The sequence below is a fragment of the Lampris incognitus genome, chromosome 13 (assembly GCF_029633865.1).
Source record: "Lampris incognitus isolate fLamInc1 chromosome 13, fLamInc1.hap2, whole genome shotgun sequence".
Classification (NCBI taxonomy): Eukaryota; Metazoa; Chordata; class Actinopteri; order Lampriformes; family Lampridae; genus Lampris; species Lampris incognitus.
The window spans coordinates 19,488,870-19,513,977 of record NC_079223.1 but is presented as its reverse complement, the minus strand read 5'-3'; the positions used below and the strand labels follow the sequence as shown (position 1 = coordinate 19,513,977).

At 45.7% G+C, this 25,108-nt stretch overlaps 2 protein-coding genes across 2 annotated transcripts in view; one reads left to right on the top strand and one right to left on the bottom strand.

Annotated features, from left to right (window-relative positions):
- The window catches only part of LOC130123174 (protein FAM13A-like), a 41,564-nt gene extending 38,167 nt beyond the window's left edge, over positions 1 to 3,397 (top strand). The window contains exons 17-19 of the mRNA XM_056292304.1: positions 749 to 963; positions 1,735 to 1,836; positions 2,364 to 3,397. Coding sequence (XP_056148279.1) covers positions 749 to 963; positions 1,735 to 1,836; positions 2,364 to 2,490 — 444 coding nt within the window. The 3' untranslated portion in view covers positions 2,491 to 3,397. The remainder of the gene's footprint in view (positions 1 to 748; positions 964 to 1,734; positions 1,837 to 2,363) is intronic.
- Positions 3,398 to 4,479: 1,082 nt separating this feature from the next.
- LOC130123073 (phytanoyl-CoA hydroxylase-interacting protein-like) lies at positions 4,480 to 24,063 on the bottom strand. Its single transcript, XM_056292194.1, is given in 6 exon segments — positions 4,480 to 4,869; positions 4,871 to 5,021; positions 7,453 to 7,570; positions 10,077 to 10,251; positions 12,147 to 12,343; positions 23,694 to 24,063. Coding segments are annotated over 6 exon segments (1,137 nt in total). The 5' UTR covers positions 23,800 to 24,063.
- Positions 24,064 to 25,108: the final 1,045 nt, after the last annotated feature.

Below are 25,108 nucleotides of genomic sequence, written 5' to 3'. Positions count from 1 at the left end.
GGGGGGACTGGGGGGAGTAGCATGATCCTCCCACGTGCTACATCCCCCTGGTGAAACTCCTCACTGTCAGGTGAAAAGAAGCGGCTGGAGACTCCACATGTATCAAAGGAAACATGTGGTAGTCTTCAGCCCTCCCCAGATCGGCAGAGGGGGTGGAGCAGTGAGTGGGACGGCTCGGAAGAGTGGGGTAATTGGCCAAGTACAAGTGGGAGAAAAAGATAATTTGTTCGTTCAAGGTCTTGCTGTTATTGGAGGGTCAGATTTAAGGCTCAGAACCTTAGTCTTCTCTGTCTGGTTCAGTCCCATAGTCTCTGCAAGTTAACTGCAAACTCTTGCATGCGATTACTTTTTTTTCTGTATTCTTACTATAGGGATTACACCACATGTTAATTCAATGTCTGCAAAATGGGCTCATAATTGTCGAATCCTGAGGGGAGTCATCTCATACCTTACCAGCCCTAGCCACTCCCAGCAGTAAAAATAGATTTCTGACAATAGAGTGTGGTTGTACAGACCAGGTCCTATATGTGCTGTGAAACAACTTGTCTGGGTAAATGGAAGTTTGAAAAGTACTTCAATTGCATGGTACACTTTCTACTTTAGTGTATCATTTGTTAGTGTTCAATGCACTCTTTTAACACATCTGGTGTGTGTGTGTGTGTGTGTGTGTGTGTGTGTGTGTGTGTGTGTGTGTGTGTGTGTGTGTGTGTGTGTGTGTGTGTGTGTGTGTGTGCATGTGTACACACAGGAGGAAGAGGAAGGTTCTGATGAGGAGTGCATGAAAGAGAAAGCTCCCAGTCAACAGCCACACACTGGCAAATCTCCCAGGTATGTGTCCTCAGATGAGTCGCTGAGCCTGCCTGTTCAAGACTTGCCTGAAACGCCCCTGGTGTCGCCACTGGAAGAGGTCAAAGAATTCCAGCCCCAGGTTGTCACCATGGCAAAGCTGCACCAAGCCTCCAGGTATAACGTGGAATTCTTAAACAGTACGACATTACGGCGCTCATGCAGGCACTGATTTTGTGTGATGAGAGGGGAATTTACATCTGGGAGAAAAATATGTGGATCTATAAGTTTAAAACTAAAAAAATTAGCGTTGTATCTTTATTGGGTGGCATGCAGTGGTAAGCGCATTCCCCTCATAGCAAGAAGGTCCTGGGTTGGAACCTGGGGTTGCCCAACCTTGGGGGTCAACCCAGGTCGTCCTATGTGTGGTTTGTATGTTCTCCCCGTGTCTGCATGGGTTTCCTCTGGATGCTCCGGTTTCCTCCCAGTCTAAGGACATGTAGGTCAGGTGAATCGGTCATACTAAATTGTCCCTAGGTGTGAATGTGTGGGCCCTGTGATGGCCTGCTGGCCTGTCCAGAGTGTCTCCCCGCCTGCCACCCAATGACTTCTGGGATAGGCTCCAGTGTCCCACGACCCCAAGTAAGATAAGCGGCTTGGGTAATGGATGGATGGATGTATCTTTATTAGACTACATCATTCTTCTTCTTTTTTAAAAAAAATCTTAAATCTTCTTTTTTTTTAGTTGATGATATAACAAAAACCTCAATCCAAGGTTTTTCACATTCTCTCTTGCCATTATAATTGCATGAATAGAATAATTTTGGTTATTAACTCCCCCTTATTTAGTGTGTAAAGCCATGTTCTGGAGTCATTTGATATCTGGCCACAGTGGCATCCATGTTCATGTTGGAAGTCCTCTTACTATGTTTGGGGCTGGTCCTGTAGGCCCGAGTTGCTGGATCACCTCCGGATGACAAGACTAGAGAAACGGAGGCTCCACCAAGCACTCAGAGAGTTTGAGGACAACTTCTACGCTCAGACTGGAAGGTTATTATTCAAACCTAAAACACACACACACACACACACACACACACACACACACACACACACACACACACACACACACACACACAGACTGCCTGTTTTGCTTTCACATTTTTTTAATCTTTTAATAAACTTGGAACATTTGGTTTTCATAATTCAACAATGCCTTGTGAAAAAAACAAACAAGAAAAAACATCCACAAAAAATATCGCAACGGTGCGACAACGTAATACACACTTACTTAACGCTAATACAGCAGAGAGAGAGAGAGAAGTACGTAGTAGAGAAACAATTGCTCTGAACTGTACACATCTTTTTTTGTACTGTACATGTCAGCGATTCTCCAAAGTAAAATACAATACATGTTTGATTACAATACTCACTGTACAAAGCTATCTAAGTAAGGCAACACAGGGACTACTGACCAGGTCTGGAAGCTGCTGCAGCTCATCTGGGAACAACTGAAAAAGAGAAGGTTTTGCCTTTCCTTTATATGTTTTCTACTCCTGTGTCTTCTTTTTTTTTTAAAGGACTTGTCAAAAGGAGGACCGTGGACCAATGGCGGAGGAGTATTGCCAGTACAAGAACGTCAAAGCTAAGCTCCGCCTTCTGGAAGCCCTGCTCAGTAAACAACAGGACTCAACCAAGACCGGTTGAGATTCGCTCACAGTGGGACTTTTTATTCTTGAAAACAGCGCTTGTATATGTCCTACTGGGGAAAAGACTCGGCGAAACGTTCGGGTTGAGGAGCCGCGGGCTCCAGTCTCGTCTCATGCCGTGCTCCTCCGTGTCAGTGCACTTTAAATGTCAGTGGCTCTCAACGTGGAATGAGGGCAAGGTGACAATGCTCCGGAAGAAATGACAGGCAGCAGCGGATATTTTAGTCCCTAAAACACATCCCTCATCACTCATGAAATAGTGAAATGTCTTGTTATGAACTTGATGTAGCAAGTGCAAAGTCGATGTAGCGCTAGTTTATGTCAAGTGAGGAGACAAAACTAAGATGTGCTCTGATAGCCCTGTCCATGTTAGTTACACGTTAGCAAGGTCTAAGCTTATGTATATTATGGCACTTTAACAGCTACTTCCTTTTTTCCCCCTTTCCAAAACACTGTTTATGTACAATATGGTAATTAGTTGTTGTGTAAATGCTGCATTTTTTTTTTTGATACAGTCAGTGCTACCTTGGCAGGAAGGATGTCCTCTTAAATAATACACAATCAGACAATCCTGGTAAATGTTTGTGCATGTCAATTGTTTTTTTTTAGTCCTACATTGTGCTATGATATGCAATAGGAATTTCATAGTTGATATGAATTGTGACAATTCAAGTTACGCGTATACCTGGCAAAAAAAAAAAAAAGCGTTGCGAACGTTGACATAGTAGTGCAAGTTATATCTGCAACTAAATCTGTGTTCACCGCCCCGTTTTGCTTTACACAACCTTAACCCCTCCCCCTAAATGCCATTGTTGACGATGATCAGAGCTTTTGACATTGTGCACTTCTGGTTTATATATATTTTTATATAGATATATATCAATAAAAAATAAATATTTTTTCACATCTACTCTGCTAAACACAGTTTATGGTTCTACTTTCTCTCTTCCTGTCAACTAGCTATGGTAGAGGTATTGACAGTTATCAGACTCATGCTGCACAGAACTGCATCATGCTTTTTTTAAAGGTTACCGAGTAGTTCACACTTGGTCGTCAAGTAGTTGGCGAGCACACATCTTTAGAGGCTGTTGCGTGAGTTGTAATGTGAATCCACAGTGGTCCGTTATGTCCGTTCGTGTGTGTTTTTTATTTCTAATACCTTTGGCTTAAGGAAAGATGACTCGATATTGCAGCCCCAAGAAGTTCTAGTACCAGTCTGTTCCACTAGTAGGAGGTACAATACAAAGAAACGCACAATGGTCTGCTCTCTGAAATCACAACGCAACTTTTTTTCCCAGAGAGGCAAGACAGTAATTTTTTTTTCTGGAAACAGTAACACAAGCAAGTGGCTATATGGACAGCAAGTAACCACCAGAATACCAGCTTGAACAGGTCAAAAGTCACTGAGTAAAAACAAGAGATGAAAAATTTAAAAAAGGGGAAAAAAAAGGAGGAGGAAATTGCTTGAAGCGGTGAGCTCATGCAGTGAGAGGGAGGGGACCCGATGTTTGGGTAGTACAGTTAAAGGGTTTAGCCAGTAAGCCAGCGCTGGCTTCCAGAGAACACATGGATAACCGGATGGAGGATGTCGGGGTCCACTATTAGGAATGTTGGATGATGCTGCCTTGCTTATGTGTAGTTATTTAATGAATAGGTTGTAAGGAGTATCTCGCTCTCGCTTCTCCCAGCTTCTTCAAGAATGATGGTCTCTTATAAGGTTAAAGAGGTGAGACATAGATATGCATTTTTGTCAGTGCGCATGTTTGGGACTCTACTGACATGGTGTCTGCATGCATGCCTATTTGTATTCTTCATCTGAAGGCATGTGCATATCGTGAGTTCTGTGTGTGTGTGTGTGTGTGTGTGTGTGTGTGTGTGTGTGTGTGTGTGTGTGTGTGTGTGTGTGTGTGTGTGTGTGTGTGCGTGTTGAGGTCAGTCCCTTCCTCTAGTCCCTTCCCTCCCTGCTCCTCCATTCTGATCTCCCGCCCTAACGTCCCACACTGATGTTGCAGGTCTTGCAGCTGGGGTCCTTCTTTGCATTTACCGTCGACATGCTCATCAGTTGGTGCCCGCTGATCTCAGCCACCGTGCCCAGCGCCAGGTCCACGGGCTCCGTGTAAATCACCTCCAGGATAACGTCCTGGGCGTGGCGGAACACCAGGTCCCCGCTGTCCTCATCCCGCGTGCACGTCAAGAAGCGGTTGTTGGTAATGTCGAGCGCCGGGAGCCGCTGCTTGCAAAACTCGTCACCCGGCGAGCCTCGGGGCGCCAGCACCAGGATGACGTAGTGGTACGCCGTGTACATGCAGTAGAAGTCCCCGAAGTACAGGCTGGTGTCAGGGTTGAAGAGGGAGTCTGCCTGCACCTGGAAGCGGGTGGCGGCCGTAGGGCGAGTCCTGGGGGGGCTTGCCCGTGTTGAACTCTGTGTTGCAGCTGAAGAAGATGCCCTCTAGCTTGCCGCTGATGGGCGAGCCGTGGCTCCCGCTGTTGTCCTTCACTGACGGCAGCATGCGGTTCCCTTGCACCTCCCTAGTTAGGCGAGATAGAAGAGGGATGAGGGGCCATCAAACACCAGCCGCGGCAGTGCACTGTAGAGTGGATTCTATACCCAGGATGACCATTTTCAACAGGGAGGCAAGAAGGTTCAAAACCCCAGCAAAAGCAATGCACGTATGCCATTAGTGACCCTGAGAGAGACAAAGCTTGCAGGGACTAACTCAGTGGTTCTCACTCAGGTCCTCAAGCGCCACCAGTGCTGCTGGTTTTCTATTCTACCAGGTGGCTCATTACAATTCACCCATTGTTCCAGGTCTAAAACCTCCCTGATTAGAGGCTGGGACTGACAAAACAAGTCAACATAATAAACCATCTGGCAGAAAAGAAAACCGACAGAATAGTAAACCAGGAGTTACCTGAGGACCTGACTGAGAACCACCACCCAAGCTGACCCTGTGCCTTGAACTGAGAGGATGCAGAGGAGACCAAGTGGACCTTTCCTTCAGTGATAACTCAATAACAGAGTCGAATAAGAAATGTAAGTACACTCTTTCAAAAACACATACATTCAGTAAAGATTTCATGTTTTAATTTGATCCATTTGTGCCACAAAAAGGCTGCATGTAAGCAACATCTAAGCGTCTGAACCATAGATTAGTCCCGGTCCTTCACATCAGGGAAAATTCCTCTGAAAGAGAAGAGATGCAGTCCTTTGTTATCATAGAACAATCTCAGTGAGACAGAAACGGCATTTACAGGGTTCCTTCTCCCCTAAATTTCTGCAGATTGACAGATGAACAATCAAAATGTTGAACGCTCCTGTGGCATACCCTCCCCCCCCTTACAGGAAAGAAATCAGCACACCCAGAGCTCCAATAATGAAGCGTAATTACACCACTGATACTTTAAAGTCGTCATTACAGACATAATTGTCGCTTTGTTCTCGGTCATTATAGAATTACTCAGCGTCCGCCCAGGTGATGAGAGCAGAGAAGCCCAATCAAGTGTGAATGTCGTCCCCTGATTTTGTCCACAAGGTAACGCTGTTTGACAAAGCTGTGTTTGCAACGCTTCACTCGGACCTCACGCCCACAGCCTCAAGTCAAACTCATGATGTCATGATGTACCTCCAACAAAAGAGGGCAAAAATAGTGAGCAACATGTATTTTCTCTGAGGGGAGAAAATGGAAGGAGAAAGAAGTTAGGGTGCAGCACTGCACGTCGCCTTTGTGAGCAGCTAAAAGATAGACCAGTCCAGACACATGCCTCTCTCTCTCTCTCTCTCTCTCTCTCTCTCTCTCTCTCTCTCTCTCTCTCTCTCTCTCTCTCTCTCTTCTCCTCTCTCTCTCTCTCTCTCTCTCTCTCTCTCTCTCTCTCTCTCTCTCTCTCTCTCTCTCTCTCTCTCTCTCTCTCTCTCTCTCTCTCTCTCTCCACTACCATCATGAGAGACATCATTTTTATCTATTTACTTCTGCAAAGGTTGTGTATGTCTGCCACCGTCTAGAGACAGTTTGTCAGGCTTTAATTCAATGCGAGAAAACCACTGGGGAGCAAGTTCGCTGCAGGAGCATATGTGCTGGCAGACAAAAAGAAATACAAGGCTTTGCTTTTGCATTCAGATTAAAAGCTGTTCTGAAATGAGCTGCAAATGAATTTGGATATTCCTCGAGTGCCCTCTGATGGTGGCAGAAAATGAAAATTGTGCAATGGATTAGGCTTCATCCCGCAGTAGAAGCATGAAGATACACTGGGGGTAGCTGTCTTGAACTATATTATTCCCTCTGGCAGATTAGTCTTTGGTACTGCTGGTTGTCACTGCAATGCATTTGGGTGGATTGATGGCGCTAATCCTAAACTTGCTAATCGACATGTTCTTTCTGCAACAGCACAGTGCAGCTGGATATCCACACATCCCTCTGTAAACTACAGAGGAAGACTACAAACAGCTGTCTTTAAATAGGAGTTGCATTCATCCATAAACCTTGATGTCCAAGGGGGGTTGTCTGCAAATGGCAAGTACATAGCTGCACGATCTTAACCATGATCTATAGAGCGATATGACAATACTGAACAGCAACTTAGAATACGCAGTAAGTGCAACGACCACGTGAACAATTTTACATTTCATTGCAATATAGTTAGCACTATAACACTACTGTGGCACTGCCATCATGGAAGTTTAAATAAGCACTACTTTTTTCCACTTGAACTCATGGCATTATAACGCCGCACCATTATGTCCCTGTCCTAGCATATGCAGTGCTGCCATGATGTAGGCCTCGGATCAGTATCACACAACTGGTGACAAATGCTGCCCTAGGGCATGATTTTTTTTTAACTTCTTGTTTTCAACCTGTTAATTGGCTAATGTCACGAGCATGCTTCTCTTGATGGCATTACGTTGACAGACTGCTTGGATCCTCCCACGTTGAAGGCAGGATTAACAACTACCCCGGCTGCCTACCTGGCGTGGTCAAAGTACTCCTTGTTCTGGTTCCTGTAGAAGACGGAAAATTGCAGCATACGACCGGCAATGACCTCTGCCTTCTCCAACAGCTGATTAAGATGCACTGATGAGTAATCTGGAAAACGAGACAGCACATATGCTTAAGTCAGTAATAGGACACAGAATGAACCACAAAGCACAGTTTTCACTGGTAATATGCAAGGCTGTTCATATTAAAATATATGGAGGTGCATGTGCACCTTTGTGTTCAACCGTGTGCATTAGATACAAGATCAGATGTACAAGAAAATGTGATAAAAACATTTTCCAAGAAAGGCTTTCGTTCTTCCCTCATCACATAGTCACTGGATTGCAAATACATTTTTTGTTTTTTAAGAAACCATGCTTTCAGTAGTGATAAGAGATGAGGAGACATGTTGGAATATTAATGACATCATTGACTGCTGACTGTAGAGCTCTGCTGTTTGGGACTCGGTATCCCTCCCATTTCTCCCCCCACACCTCACCAACTTCACTCCATATCCTCCCCTCTTACTGAACATTGGGCAAAATTTTGAGCAAACTTTTTGAAAAGTCAACTTTTTTTAATTTTTCCCCCTTTTTCTTCCAATTGTAACCGGCCAATTACCTCATCTTTTCCGAGCCTTCCCGGTCGTTGCTCCACCCCCTCTGCCGAACTGGGGAGGGCTGCAGACTACCACATGCCTCCTCCGATACATGAGGAGTCGCCAGCCGCTTCTTTTCACCTGACAGTGAGGAGTTTCACCAGGGGGGCGTAGCGTGTGGGAGGATGACGCTATTCCCCCCAGTTCCCCCCTCCCCCCTGAACAGGCGCACCGACCGACCAGAGGAGGCGCTAGTGCAGCGATCAGGACACATACCCACATCTGTCTTCCCACCCGCAGACACGGCCAATTGTGTCTGTAGTGACGCCCGACCAAGCCGGAGGTAACATGGGTATTCGATCAGGCAATCTCCGTGTTGGTAGGCAACGGAATAGACCGCTACGCTACCCGGATGCCCCTGAAAAGTCAAACTTAATCAACTTGCAGGTCGGGTGCATTCCCATGTCCTGGATTTAATGACATTCAAAAACATCCTCCATCCTCCTTTTCTCTCCAATCAATTCTCCCTCCCCAGCCTCTGTAGCATTATCCCCTACTCCCCCTCTCCCCCCTCCCAGCCTCCAGCAAGCCCTGTTGAACTCGGTGACCTCTGCATCCCGATGCAGCAGAGCTCCCCTCCCCCTATTAATCCTTCTTTCTTCCATCACCTCATCTTCTCTCTCTCTCTCTCTCTCTCTCTCTCTCTCTCTCTCTCTCTCTCTCTCTTCTCTCTCTCTCTCTCTCTCTCTCTCTCTCTCTCTCTCTCTCTCTCTCTCTCTCTCTCTCTCTCTCTCTCTCTCTCTCTCTCTCTCTCTCTCTCTCTCTCTCTTACCCCTTCTTTTGCAACAAATACACCCTCCCTCCCCTCTTAGTGACCCACTCCATGCTTTGCTCCTGCCCCATCCATCTTGCCCTTCATAGAGCCCCCCTCCTCATCTCCACCCACCCACCCCTCTCCTCCTTGTGGTGGTTTTCTAGTTCAGTTGAGTGTTGCAACTGGGGTCACCCACTCTGCAAATGTACATTCTTATGGTATGGTAAATGCACTGTGGATAAAAACTGTCCACCAGGTGACATTTATCATTAGGATTTTATTAGTCCTCCCACAAGGGCAATAATGTGAATACCTGGACTCTATGGCAGAGTCTCTCTAAATGCAGATATTACCAAATTGAGAATTTTGTTTCACCTGGTACAGAAAATCAGCCATCAATCCCAAATTCCATACTTAATTCACAACTTTCCCATTTATACACTGCAATAATCTTTGGTGAGTACAATAGATACTTTTTTAAACAACAGATATTTTTAGTGTTCTTATGTGCTCGATTCAGTTTTTTGGACTTGAAATAAAGGCAACTAAAGCAGCTGAAAATTACGTAGATGCAACTTTTTTTTTCTTTTTCCTATTTTTTTAGCTGTAGGTGTAAAAGAAGTGCTTAAAGCCTGGTGGTGCAAGGTCGGATGGGCCAAACAACCACATCATGGCAGCTGTGATAGGTGGTCCCTCTTTAAAATCAAAACGATATGAGCACCCTGCAGGCTGGCCTATTACATATTACTGGATGACTTGACACAAGGAGGGCCAGATGGTCAATAACAAAAACAGAAGGGAGCCTGGAAGATCGAGCCCTCCTCCTGCCTGTTAAAAATGGGGGTATTTAAAGCCACCCCCTCTAGCGGAAAACTGGTCAAAGGGTCAACCAACGTACAACCAGGTAATGCTTTGGAGGTTCTGGGTACCAGAATGGGTGACTAGACAGGTCATGTGAAGTTATGTTGAGAGATGGGTCTGAAACATGTCTCATCTCTATTTTCATGTTTACTAGTTTTCCACAGGCATATGTATAAATGAACTCCCTCCCATGGCAACTTTGTAAGGCAGGCTACCTGATCATTTTAGCTCCCCCTTCGAACCTGGCCTGTTTGTTTTGTTATTTGCTAATTAGTACTTAACCTTGGACTTTATTATCAAACTTTGTTAGTTTCGATACATCTAGCCTCCTTCGTACTCACCCGCAGTGCAGAACTCGATTATTTCGCTCCACTCCGAGACGGTGTAATCCCCATCGGTCTGCTTGGATGCAGTCTGGACGGCCACGGTGTACTCTGTGCGTGGGCTCAGGAACCAGTGGCCCCGCACAGTCATGGGCAGGGGCACTGCCTTGGCCACCAGCTTGGTGGGCACATCCTGGAAAGAGGGGGAAGGAAGGAAGGAAGGAAGGAAACCAAAAGGAGGAGGGGAGGGAGAAGGAAAAGGGTGAGAGAAAGAGAAAGACAGAGAGGGAGTCAAAGGGTATTGGCTTAATCAGCCCCCCCCCCCCAGACACACACACACACACACACACACACACACACACACAAGAAAGCAGAACACAAACCCCATACAGCAAGCAGAGTGCAATCATTATAAACACAAAAACAATCTATGCATTCAACCCCCTGGCAAGGCTTGGCCTCGTCTCTTCCTCTCACTCTATTCTGTAGACAGAGTAGCATTTAGAAGCATCTGCGTAAATCCCAGTAGGTTTGTCTTAGCAGGTCATTGACTAGACCCGTGAATTTGAAGAGCTCCTGCCTGGTACATTAATTCACCAAAATTGTCCTTGTGCACAGCAATAAAAATACCAGCAGAGGGTCTTCCTGCACACAGAGTGGAGAGGGTAGCATTCTCTTATCAGGCTTGCTTTAAGGCTACACGGAGTTGGGGGGCAGGAGGCTGATGAAACAGGCCTGCAAGCTAACCAAACTAACTCATTAGCCTATATGCTGAAAAAGCTGTTGTTTTCAACTGCCAGTTCAGTTATTTCTCTGGCGGGGGGGGGGGGGCTGAGTGTGCAGTATGACCCTGTTAATGGCAATGACTAACTGAAACCTTTCAACATGGCCACTTTGAAATTAATGCTTTTGGGGGGGGGGGGGGGGTCCAAGTGAATGAAAAGGTTATCTCGGGTGTGTCTGCTGTTTTTTGAAGGTTAGAAGATAATGACATGGGGGGCATTGGTTTCTTTGTTCAAATCAGTTTCCCTTTCATTTTTCAAGGAAAACATAATGCCTTAGGCTTGTTGGTGCAATCCACATTGTTTCCCTTATGTGGCTTTTCAGTCATCAATATGACACACAAGCTGGGCGTCCAGTGGTCTATTCCATTGCCTACCAACACAGAAATCGCCAATTCGAATCCCTGTGTTACCTCCAGCTTGGTCGGGCGTCTCTACAGACAACAATTGACCGTGTTTGCGGGTGGGAAGCCAGATGTGGGTATGTGTCCTGGTCGCTGCAATAGCGCCTCCGCTGGTCGGTCGGGGCACCTGTTCAGGGGGGAGGGGGAACGGGGGGGGGGGAATAGTGTGATCCTTCCACGCACTAAGTCCCCCTAGCAAAACTCCTCACTGTCAGGTAAAAAGAAGCAGCTGGTGACTCCACACGTATCGTAGGAGGCATGTGGTGGTCTGCAGCCCTCCCCAGATTGGCAGAGGGGGTGGAGCAGAGATCGGGACGGCTCGGAAGAGTGGGGTAATTGGCCGGATACAATTGGGGGGGGGGGACACAAGCTATGTTAACAGAATCCTCTTGACCCCTTGGCCTTACTGTGAATTCATGGTTTACAAAGTGTCTTCAAATCCCTTGTTCCTTCGTTGATACTGCTTTGCCCTGCAAACCTTTACAATGAACTCAGCCTCTCTCCACTCTCAGCCAACAGGCCTCCTGTGGTGATCGTGGTTTTGCGTCGGTCATCTCATTGTGAAAACATTGCGGAAGCTAATGGTACAGATAAGACAAGATATATTTAGGTGAATCATCCTTTTTTGTGTGCAGTGAGGGTCAAGAGGCTATTTGCACTGAGCTGTAGATGGCGAGCTGGATGTGTGTGCCCAGTACAAAGAAAAAGACGGATGATTGGGAAAATGAGGCCTACCTATGTACTACATGAGCAGAGAACATAAAATAGGGATAGACTTTAAACATTCCAAACTATTCCTTGAAGACTTAGACTACGCACTCTCATTTCCAAAAATAAATAAATAAACAAACAAACAAATCTTAAACTTAGGATGCTGTCATGTGTGTAAGGCGTAATGTTACCTTGTGTTTGAACTTGTTGGAGTTCTTGTTCTCCTTTTTGTTCAGGTCGATGAAGTAGTGCGTGATGCGCTCCTTGGCGCGCGGCTCCATGTCCCAGCAGATCTTGAATGAGTCACAGGTTATGCTGCTGATCTTGATGTTCTGGGGAACAGGGAGGTCCTCCATCGCCGAGATGCCACTGTCCTGGGACTTGTTTCCTGGTGGGATTGCAGAGAATGAAGAGCGGAGTTACAACCGGGATACAATGGTTTAATTAAATGCAAAACGGACCCATTTAATGTATAATGTTGCACATACAAGAGAATGCTGCTGAAACACACTGACCCACGCTAATGCCATAGAGACTGATAAAGGGATTGCTGATACTATAAAGCCACTTATGAATTTCGTGTCCTGATAGCTCTAGTGGATGGACCAGAAGCTCCCAGATTGCAAAGCAGTACTTTTAATCACAGAAGCTTGTAATACACAGTAAATCCTATACGGAGTACAGTAAGTAGCTCATTGTAATTCAGCTTTCCATACTTCGTTGTTTTTTTTCTTTCGATTTTTTCTCCCTAACTGTGCTTGGCCAATTACCCCACTCCTCCGAGGCATCCCAGTCATTGCTCTGCCGATCCGGAGAAGGCCGCAGACTACCACGTGCCTTCTTCTTTTCATGTGACAGTGAAGAGTTTCACCAGGGGGACGTAGCGTGTGGGAGGATCATGCTATTCCCCCCAGTCCCCCCCCCCCGAACAGGCGTCCCAACTGACCAGAGGAGGCGCTAGTGCAGCGACCAGGACACATACCCACATCCGACTTACCATCTGCAGACATGGCAAATTGTCTGTAGGGACGCCTGACCAAGCTGGAGGTAACACGAGGATTTGAACCGCCGATCCCCGTGTTGATAGGCACGACACCCGGATGCCCCATACTTAGTTTTATTCAAATCCCGAAATATTTTTCTTTATCTCTCCTTTCTATCTTTGCATAATACCATAGCACTTGGTCAACCTAGCAGCTTCTAATTCATTATGCCAAAGAGTACTCACAGTAGGCAAAACATATGCCTATGTAAAATATATAGTATGCACACATGCACACACAGACACACACACAGACACACACACACGTGCACAGAAAGAACTGTCTCCATTGGTGTACTATACAGGCTCCCAGAATCCACTCCCCGCCTTCCCAAGATCATCAAACTGAAAGCGTATATGCCGGTGTTAAATATTGCATACATGACTGAGTGTAGCTCCTCTTACCACGGGATACATCTATTTATCAGCAGAAATCTGAAGCTTCCATATTGTAGGTAATGTAAGCTATAGCTTGCATTACCGAGGGCCAGAAGACATTTCAAATGCTGATGAATGTGAGAGAGCTTGAGCTATATTCATTTCAGTATGTTGGTCCTGAATACTTTTATTTTCACCTGTCCTTTCAAGGACCACCTCGCCCAATATGTTTAAACCCACATATTTCTGTGAAATGTATGCAGTCATGGTGAAGTTGTGGTCACAACATATAGCGTAGGCCTACGTTACATAGTACACAACAAGGCATGAAGGAGAACACCAAAACAAGGGAATGAATAAGGGCTTTGTAGAATCAAATGAATGTACATGTCATGCAAGTCTAAAATGCACCAACTTGGCAGGGCAACAATGTACTTTCTGTGCGCGCTCCCGGGTCCGACTACGAGAATAAGGAAGATAAGAGAATGTGGAATTCCACACAACCATCACTGCACTCTCTGTAATGTAAACAATGGCATAAGCGATGGGGCACTGAACACACATCTCTACTCATCAGCAGACAAAAAGGGGAGATAAAAGACTAATTACATGATGTATGTATTCTTTTCTTGCTTATCTCAACAACATTCAATCAGCTGAGCATTACAGCGCCCATCCCATTCCCCAACAGAGTTAAAAACCCAACCATGGGGATAAACAAGTGTTTTGTCTTCAAAGCAGACCTGGGTGAGCCAAACGAGACCCCCACCTACTTTTGCCCTAATTACCAGTAAGCTGGTTAGCAGTAAGGCTATACTAATCTTTACCTAAAAGAAGGAACCATTATGGCCAAGCTGCTGCATTAATGTACAGTACTCAGAACAAAATGGCCCCCATTACCCACTGAGTTGAGGATTAAATGGCCTATCCTAAGGAGTAACACTTAAAGAAGGGCACACGAGTACCTGTCTTAATGAAGCATTCTCAGTTAATGTAGCTTACTCAGATATTTACTATCAGGGTAGCCAGGACTTAGGCTGGACTTTGGGTGCTGGGGGTGAGGGATTCCTTGGAAGAATGTATGGAAGATGCAAACAGGCCAGTCACAACAGCTTCTCCCTTGGCCTTGCTCGGATCAACGGCCCTCACTTCTCTCTGTATGTATATTGGCCCTCCTACGTCACTCTGCTTCAAATCAGTGAAAACATCTCGCCAACACATTAAGATTGTCTCACCATACTTATACTTCTCTGAGCTGATAAGCTTGGTTCAGACCAAGGAGGCCAAAAAAAGGATATGATGGAGCAGACTTGTGTCAGAGAATGGACAGCTCAGGACCAGGCTGGGATGTTAGCAGCTGTTGCATCCCAACGGGGACCTACAGCCACTGACCTTAAGCACATCCAAAGAAATGGCACAAGGCTTGCTGACAATCTCTGAAATCTAAGTCAGGAAATGGAGATCTATTTTGAATGCCACTGAATGTGGCCCGAGGAAGTGTCTTATTGGCATGGTCTCTTTTGCTCATTTTTCAGAAAAGGCCTAGTCATGATGAGCTCTGTGACAGTGGCTGAGTGATGCAGACCTTGAAGGGCAATAAAGGCGAGTTTATCTCAAGGGGAATCTGTCAATCCTCTCTTTGCACATATTCACCCCACTGTTATGGAGGTTTTTATTAAGATGTGTGGTAGTTATAAACCAGTTTATCAAGACAATAGATCAACAGTGAATTAAAAAAAGAGAATCTCAACACAGCAGAACAAATGAAAAAGCAAAATCAATTTGATGAAAGAGTCTTTTTTAAACTCTGAAATGAAGGATGATGTGGTTGGCCATATACACAGTGCCTTCTTTTCTTTAACTCTTATAGCACTCTATTGTTAGCAGTTGCATTAACAGCGGAGTGAGACACAACCCAAAAATGATCTCCTCACAGATAGCGCTCCATTGGGACCACGTGACTTGGCAACTCTAGCCAGATTGCAGATTTAGCTCCTCATCTGTTTACGCTAATGCGCCCCTAATTAACCTGCAAATGGAGGCATTACACCAACACACTAAAGCCTTGCTAATGCTGTCAAGTTTTGCCTACATAACAGGCTTTCCCATGCTGATGTAATTGGAGAGAAGAACTGCCTATTTGAGAGAAACCCCTCGAGAAAATAAATATGGTATGTAAACCCAAAACTCTCCACCCAACCATACAGTTTTACTGAAGATTTTAAAAAAGAAGCTTTTGCTCCCTCTCAGGAGAAACCCATCTTTCACTCAAGATAGATATAAGCGAGGTTTTGGGCTACCCTCAATTTTCATCATTAAATAAATTTTAGCCTCATTGTCTTCATATTCATGCTAAATAATCCAGGTAAGAAAATCACAGAAAGTTGAACTGGCTCATCTGGACACAACATTTATCGTAACTGTTTAACATAAATGCTGCATCAAGATGAACTGATTCAGCTTTCTGTGACTTAGCCTCACTGCTCACAAGAGTCCCTCTTCAAAATATGTGGTTAGCAAAAGCGATCTTAAATGCTATATGTTGTGTTATATGCAATGCTGAATGCTAAGCACGTGATGCACTGATTCATTGAGACCATCACGCTGTAGCAGAGGACTAAATGGAAGAGAGAAAGCCGAAGAGAAGATAAAAGTCTTGCTAAAGCAGCAAAGTTTGATAACAAGACGAATAAGTCTACCACAGCACCGCTCAGGTCAAGTGTTGCTACAGGTGGGTCGCCGGTTCGAATCCCCGCCTTACCTCCGGCTTGGTCGGGCGTCCCTGCAGAAACAATTGGCCGTGTCTGCGGGTGGGAAGCCGAATGTGGGTGTGTCCTGGTCGCTACGCTAGCGCCTCCTCTGGTCGGTTGGGGCGCCCGTTCGGGGAGAGGGGGAACTGGGGGGAATATCGTGATCTTCCCCTGGCGAAACTCCTCACTGTCAGGTGAAAAGAAGCGGCTGGCGACTCCACATGTATCGGAGGAGGCATGTGGTAGTCTGCAGCCCTCGGCAGAGGGGGTGGAGCAGCGGCTCAAAAGAGTGGGGTAATTGGCCGGATACAATTGGGGAGAAAAAGGGGGGAAAAATCCAAAAAAAGAAAAGTGTTGCTACAGGTTAGTTTGAGATCAAATGCTTTAAAAAGGGTGTAAAAAAAACCTGTTCCAAAACAAATTCCCCGGTTTCAGATCTTACAGCATGTACTAACTAACAAGGACACGTTGGAAGACTTTAATGGACCCTTCGCGCCCATCATTAGCATGTGAAAATCAAGAGAACATAGTTAAAAGCAGAGAAACAGCCATGAGCACAGATCCCTTCTTCAAGGCTAATAAATTGGAAGATGTGAGTTGCAATTTTCTCCCGTTTACCTCCGTGTCAAAAATGACGTAACCGCTTCAATCAGATGAACCGTCTATGTTGGCTAAACCATCACAGTCGTCGTAAGTGTGAAGTCCGAGCACATGGTTTGTCGCGAGAACAGGCGTTTACCGCTTCTTACTGGACACCAGAGGTGGGAAAACCGGACGAACAGATCTGGATCGAGCTGGATCGAGTTCCGGTCTGAAATGGCAGGTAGTACTGTACTGTTGAGTATGACAAGGTCACCTCTCGAGTGTGTCAGGTACTGAATGATGCTTATGAACCAGTACCAACTGGATCAGACTCATGATACTCTTGCATCCGGCGATTCTTCAACGGTTTCGAATCAAACGCCGACATGTCATGTCCGCACACAGAATCAGATTCAAACGTCGAACTGATATGACGCAAAATGAAATGAACAAACTGCAGTGAGCAGGTTTTGATATGTAATGAGTGCGCATGCGCGAGTGTTGAGACTTGACGATATGCCTAGTAAAAGGTCAACGTTATGCCTCGGTCTCTGGTCCATTCATTAATAATATAAGTACTATAAAGTACAAGACACAAACCAAACAGCCAATTCAGGAAACAGCACATTTTTGGCAAACGGTGAGAATACTATCGCATTTCTTTATCAGATTTGAATGCTCACATTCAATAGTTGATGTTATAATTTACAGAAAACCGGTCTTAGAATATTGTCTAGAAAAGCACATTTTACTTGTTCCCAAATGACAGAGTATGAAAAAAAAGATAATAATGCGACAAAAATAAGTAAGAGGTTTTTTTTTCCATTTCTGGAATGTTCCCTCCTTTTCTTCCAATTGTATCCGGCCAATTACCCCATTCCTCCGAGCCGTCCCAATCTCTGCTCCACCCCCTCTGCCGATCCGGGGAGGGCTGCAGACTACCTACCACATGCCCCCTCCGACTTATGTGGAGTCACCAGCCACTTCTTTTCACCTGACAGTGAAGAGTTTCGCCAGGGGGAGATGGCACGTTGGAGCATCAAGCTATTCCCCCCAGTTCCTCCTCCCCCCCGAACAGGCACCCCGACTGACCAGAGGAGGCGCTAGTGCAGCGACCAGGACACATACCCACATCTGGCTTCCCACCCGCAGACACAGGCAATTGTGTCTGTAGGGACGCCCGACCATGCCGGAGGTAACGCGGGGATTCGAACCGGCGATCCCCGTCTATGGAATAGGCCGCTACGCTACCCAGACGTCCTATAAGTAAAACTTTATCAAATCATTCAGTACTGCCAACACTTTGACTAAATTAGTTTACCAAATGGCCAAAAAGTCATGTTTAATGAAATTATAAAAATTAAAAGGTTAATTACGGGATAAATAAAGTTGTCTGAATTGGAATCTGAGTTAGTAAAATAAATAAAAGCACCATAAAAACTGTGAAATTAAAATTAACAAAAATCAGAGCGTAATATATAAAAATAGCAAAATATATAATTAAAAGTACAACAATCAGAGCAGAATATATAAGAATAGCAAAAAATATAAAATACACACACACACACACACACACACACACACACACACACACACACACACACACACACACACACACACACACACACACACACACGCTGGTTGTCCATCATATCCGATGATGACCATCTTCCACAATCTACACAGACCCCAGACCATACACAAGCTCACAGACAAGTGGCAATCAGCAGTATGTCAGAGACAATAGACAGATCAGTACTTGGGCAAGAGATGCCCATATAGAGGGCCCTGTGATGAACTGGCAGCCTGTCTGGGGAGTCTCCCTGCCTGCCGCCCAATGACTGCTGGGAGAGGCTCCAGCATCCCACGACCCCAATTGGGATAAGCGGCTTGGATAATGGATAGATGGATGGATGGTTAATTACAGCACAGTAAGCTATCGATGAATATCCAGTAGGCCCATGTAACACTGATCAAGGATGTGAGCTCTCTATTGGACTGTCAAATACATGGTGTGCATCATATGTCTTGAGGAAATCACATACCAGATGTATTGGAAACTACAAACACTCAAAATACCAGAAAGGCTCAAAAGTTTGGTAGACTGGGGCATCCTGACTCAAATCCACTGATTCTACAAAAGGAACTAAACCACCCACCACTATCGGACAGACACCTGCCCAAGTCAGAATGACATGCCCAGCACAGCAAAACAACATCTCCATCACTGAATAAGCATTCAGCTGAAATAGATAGCCAGGCCTGAAGGTGAACTTTAAGCTTCTGATGAAATCTGCTGGATAAAGCTAATCAAATGGACCTGAGTTAGTATTGCTCTTCTCCTCTGTGTGAGTCGATGCCGCAGTGAGGGGAAGCGATGGATGCAGTCGGCTCAATATCAGCTTTGTTAACATGCATACACAGGATCAACCTTGTGGTTGCTTGCAATAGGATTTGTTCAAGTCATGCCTGCATTGATATTTTGGATTTCTTATTAGGGCTCCTCAAGAGCCTGAGAACAGTGATTTCCTTCCCATGGTGGCTGTCTGCACGATGTAAATGCATGCTCTTCGCCTTCCGTCCTCAGTAAAAGTGTCTGACAAGTGTTTGTTTCCTTTACACCTGAAAAAGGTTGGCTTTGTCAGACAAGGCTAAGTGTGACTAGTCCTTGACTAGTCCTTCAGAAAAATAAAGTAATCCTGCAGGTTGCGTGATTTAAAGAGAGTTCTGGTGGTTGTAGATCTGACCTCGCTGGTCTTCTAGCGCATGGGAAGCCTCACGGTGTAGACAGTCAAATCACCTACATTTCGAAATCCATCCTTCTGTCTAAAGATTAGGCTGACTACATCAGTGGATAACACTGCAGACACTCACTCGGGATCAAGGCTAACTGCCACTGAGAAAACACTCCTTTGTTTCTGTCGACGCACAGGCTTAACTAAGAGCGACATCTTCCCAAGAGTGAAAGATGTTGTCAAAGGGAAAGAATCCTTCTCTCTCTCAGAGAGAGGAAGAAAAAGGCCTTGTTTACTGCAGTAACATGGTCCGTGCACCACACCTCTTCCATCAAATAAATAGGCTCCCGAACAAAACAAAGACCAAAAGTATGCCGTACAAAAATACAGGAGAAAAGACAAAGGACAAGGATTTTAATGACTGGCCAAAATAATAGTAACTTGGCTCGTTTCTGAGTTTACCGATCGATCTTGCAAATGAACAATGTGCCTCATGACAGGTTAAATCCCTTGTCGCTTATCAATATTGAATTACAATGCAAAGTCCTTCAACAGTACTCTTTGGGGTAAAATTCTGGATGCGAGACAGCACAGGAAACACATCTGCTGAAAACAAAGAGAGCTGAAATTCAGCACGGAATAACAGTATCCTCCTGAAAACTATAAAAGGGCCGGAGAGGCCAAAACATAAAGCGGGCCCAGACAGACATCCAGAGCCAAAGTGTTGCACTACAATCAACTCCATTTATGAAGGACTTGAACTTTAGCTGCTTTGTACACACTTTACGCTGTCTCACTGTGGGAAAAGGGTCCGACTGCTCCAAAATGATGTTCAGATGGACAGCAGTATTATTTTATGTGCTGCCAGTGCAGTCATGGAGCAACTGCCCACATAAAATATGGGCAGCGCTCTTTACTCAGAAGAGCTGCCAAAAGGTTGGCTTGCTGCTGTTGTACCAGTTGGATAAGTTGCAGCCAAGTTAATGACGACATGACATGACATGACATGACATGACATGACATGACATGACATGACATTCAGATTCAGACAACTTTATTTACTCACCATGTCAGAGACAACAGACAGATCAGTACATGGGCAAGAGATGCACACTGCCACCCTCATGTGGCCCTGCATGCAGACTCACACGAGGACCAGGTGAAGGGCAAAAATCCATATAAGTCAAAAGAATAGAGCAATAAATAAACAAATTAAGCACTCCAAGATGCATGGCACGTCACATTGACATGACATGGACTACAGTTATCAGAGGAACACACATCATTAACACACTTGACTTATTTACATGCAGCATATTATGAGTTCTCTCTCTCTCTCTCTCTCTCTCTCTCTCTCTCTCTCTCTCTCTCTCTCTCTCTCTCATGTATCACAGCTGGAACAGTAGGGCAGGGGGGCGGGAAGAGGTCATGAAATGTGTCTAAGATAAAAGATGCGGTACTCGATTGCATTCATGAGAGCCATCCATCACTGCAACTTAATTACCCTTAATTAGGTCAGTGGCAAACAGCACCAAGTCCTTTTCATGCATGGACTGCGTATTTCATTAGCCCCTGAAAGTGCACATTTCATCTCGGAGGGATCTTGATATGAAATCAAGATGGTGGTCGCAGGCCGATGACAAATTTGTGTTCCCTTGTGCCATATAAAAGCAACTTCGTCACAGTGTCCTCAGACATCACTCACAGGTAGTATGAAGCGGTTTGAGACAAATGAGCTATATTCGAACACAAAGACACCGCTCATCACTCAGGATAACACTCCCCATTCCCTACTTTGTCATGTCTCTATTCTAGTACATAAATCATAATGAAAAACACGACACTCCCAGTAACGCAGACTACACAGAACAGACACCCTAGCTTTTCTTCTCTGGATCATTGAAATACAGCCGTTGCTGTTTGCACCCTTTCCAAAAGAAGGTGCAGTCAGCAGCCCACGTAAGAAAGGTGGCTTTTTATTTGCTGGGTCAGCAAAGGAGCATAAGCTTCTCGTTCTCACAATTAAATATTTATGGATCTGCAAGATATATTTAGAAAGCTCAGTCAAGCTGAGATGAATACTCGGAGAAGCACAGTACTTGACTGGGATACAAAACGTCTCATTTCCACGAATGCCAGGGAAAGGCCGCGCAGTCTTCAGCACACTAAGGGGCATGGTGGGAGAACCTCCACCCAATGTGACTCTTGCAATATCTTTGGAGGACTTTTAAAGTGACAGGCTTGTGGCTCAAAGCAACCAGCCGACCGCTTCAGTCTGCCACAGCATGATATGGGAGATCACCATCCATCCCTCCATCCATTATCCAAACGTTACACGTAAACTGTGAACTTCAAATCAAGGGGTCTGTATCCTACACTATCAATTACACTAAATAATGAAGTCACATTGCCCAATGTTATCATCCAGGGTGATGAGCCCTTTTGTCATACGTCTATCCTCATGAATGATATTTTAATTGCACCATCAGTGACCATATTTGCATGGATGGGGGGATTATTACAATATTTCCAAGCACATTGCAGCAGTGACACCTAGAACGCACAACCCCATTGGCAATAACAAGCTGGAAACCTAGCATCCTGCCTCCAACCTCATTGTTACCCCAGTGTAAAGTTAAGCAGAATCTGTGGTAAATGCCGACGTTGTGATCCTGTTGCTCCATAAACAGTATGTGTATGGGGGGTGTCTCAAGGACAGAGGGCCACTATTTACTTCTGATAGGCTGGCTGACACAGAGTAGTGGTTGTGCTGCAAAGGGCAGGCCTGTGGAAACAGACTTGCCCTTCTCAGCACAGAGCTGGCACTGTTAACTAGAGTCCATTAGAAGAGTAGAGCCCCAGCCTATACCGTTATTAAAATGATTGCCTTAAAATCAAGCCGGCAAGGCTCTGTAGAGGATATAAGCTGTGTCTTCCTACATTACATTAGGAGTTAAAGCCTCAGCAAATGAGAAAATGAGCCACTGCCGTTCAGCGGCTGCACTGTGGTGAGCTGCCAGAAAACCTTTTGTGGCGACATGAAGACACACAATTGACTGTGAACGACTGGGTGTATAGACGAGCTAGCTCGATGCGCTAACCCAAAGACACATGTGGCCCAGTTTGAGAATATACCTTCCACTTGTACGTCTGTCCACCTGCGCACAAATCAGACCTTTTCCCCGGTGTTGAATGAAGATGGGCGTGGAGGGGTCTACACACGCGTTTCTAAGGCTGAGCCACGTTCACACTCCTCATTCATCCCCTTCTGGTGATGACTTGCTATTTTTTCCCCCCTCCACCATCACATTCATTCCTGGGCCAAGCCTGCTCATCAAAAAACTGACCATATAACCAATTTTACATTACAGACCACAGATAGATAGCCTCCATTCCATGTATCTATCTATCAAATCCCCACCGTATTTTAACCTATAGCCTGTTAGTTTGAGGATATCCTGACAAAGTTCTCACTTTGGGGGAGGCTTTGGTTGGCTTCCCTGTATTTTGTAAATCTAATCTTAGTATTTCTCTCTCTCTCTCTCATAGTCTGGAATGATTTTTTTTTAAATTAACTGTACTGTAAGCAGAGCTATAGTAAGACAGGGTGATTAACAGTGTTGATTAAAATTCAGATTGTAATATGAGGTGTGTTGACACATGCACAGGCTGTCCTGCCCCTGCACCCTGATTTATCAGGCTAATAGAAATCCATCCCTAAGAGAAAAGAGAAAAGGCAGAGCTTGCAGCCAGAGGCTCTCGGCCTCTGTCCAGGGTCCTTGGTGCTGAAATAGGCTATAGATTTTTCTTTCTTTTCTTTTTTTAACCATCGATGGATGCCTCGGCATGCTTATTTCATGCTTGCAGGTCTTTACATTTTGATCCTTAAACCTGGCAGTTTACGTGGTAGAGAAGGCATCTTGAATGACCAAAAAATCTCTTGTTTGTCAAGACCCTCAGCTATTCCCTGCATGCACACGCGTACTACTCATCCATCCATCCATCCATCCATCCATGCAGCCATGCCTCCAACCAAAAACCGGTGGAGCAACCGGCCCCTATTGCCTCTCAGCACGCAATAAGGGCGAATTCAGTGCGCCACGGCGAACGACCGGAGGATGGACCTGGATCTGGATCTGGCTTGAGCAACAGCCCCTCGGTATACACGCAGAAAATGCGCTTGGCAAATGTGTGGAAGACGTTTCTGCGCCTCGGTGACAAACCAGGGAGTCACTATCAACCTGTCCTTACCTTCTCGCTCGCATAACTGGATGGCGTCCAAGCTCAGGTTTTTGATCATCCCCTCGCACGGACTCAGAGGACTGGTGATGTTGTGCGCCAAGCCGGGAACCTCCATCTCCACGAAAAGAGCCTGGATGCTACTCGAATCTCACTCGCTTTTGTTTTGTGTTTTTCTTTCTTTCTCTCTTTCTTTTTCTTTCTTTCTTTCTTTCTTTCTTTCTTTCTTTCTTTCTTTCTTCTGCAGCAGGACTGCGCCGCCTCCTTCAGCAGTCGGCGGGGAAAGGGGAGGAAAGATTGACCGCTTGGTTTCCCAGCCTGATCTTTCCAGCTCTCCTCTCGTCTCCGAGGGGCGGTGCGGCTGCAGGCGTGTCAGCCAATCGTCACGGACTCGTACGGCGCAAACCCCAAATCACAACACAACAATTTACGCATAGCCACGTATAGACCCCCCCTCCACACACACACACACACACACAATTAATAAGCGTCTGTAGGACGCGTTTCTTATGTGATCGCTGCGCGGCGCTTCTCTATAGTTGGAGCCACAAGTGCGCGTCCTGCATGTGTCATGCCGCTGCGGGGTTGTAATGCGCATGAATAGGTGGTTTATTGTCCCCTGGCCAGCATAAATCTCTATCTCCAACCCCCCGCCCCCCCCTGCAGACCCGCTCTTTCTTATCCCACGTTAAACGTCATCTCTACGAGGTTCCCACACGTCTCCTTATTTAGTTGCGAGAAGAAGAAGAAAAATGGCCGCACGTGCCGGGGCGCAGGTGCAAAGCGCCCCGGCACGTAATGAAGCGGGTTCCCGCCGCGATAGTGAAATATAACCCGGAACGCCCATCAGTCACTGACACACACAATCAAGCATAGCGACCCGCTGTTAATGCGGCGTCTGGGCCAGAGTCCAAATGAACTGACTCCGCCGATGCGTGTGTCTGTGGGTGTGTGTCCTTTGTGTGTGTAATTATCTCCTGATATACCACAACGCCCACGTTATCAGTGGTCCACAGAAAACGGCTCGCCCTCCCAAATTGACGCCCACTGGCCGCATTTCATTAGCTGAAATATTCATTTGTCCCCCCAACCCCATGATAGGCCGCCCAAACCAGTGTGTAACATTAGATGCTTGAGAGCCAAAACCACACGGGAGCCGAGTCCTAGTGGACACTCATATAGCGTATATGGCGTATTACACTAGGACATTTTCACATTGGCCATTAGGCTGCATTTGCAAAGCATCGAATTCTCTCTCTCTCTGTCACGTTCCGACGGCATTATTGGGCTGCTTGCGGAATTAGAGTGACGTCGTGTCACTATGCATTTCACTGAGTCTTTTTCACTGAGCACCGCTCAACGTCTGAGAGGGAGGCGGCGAACGAAGCAATTATGTGTTCAGCGGGCACGGATTCTGCAGCTGCGCC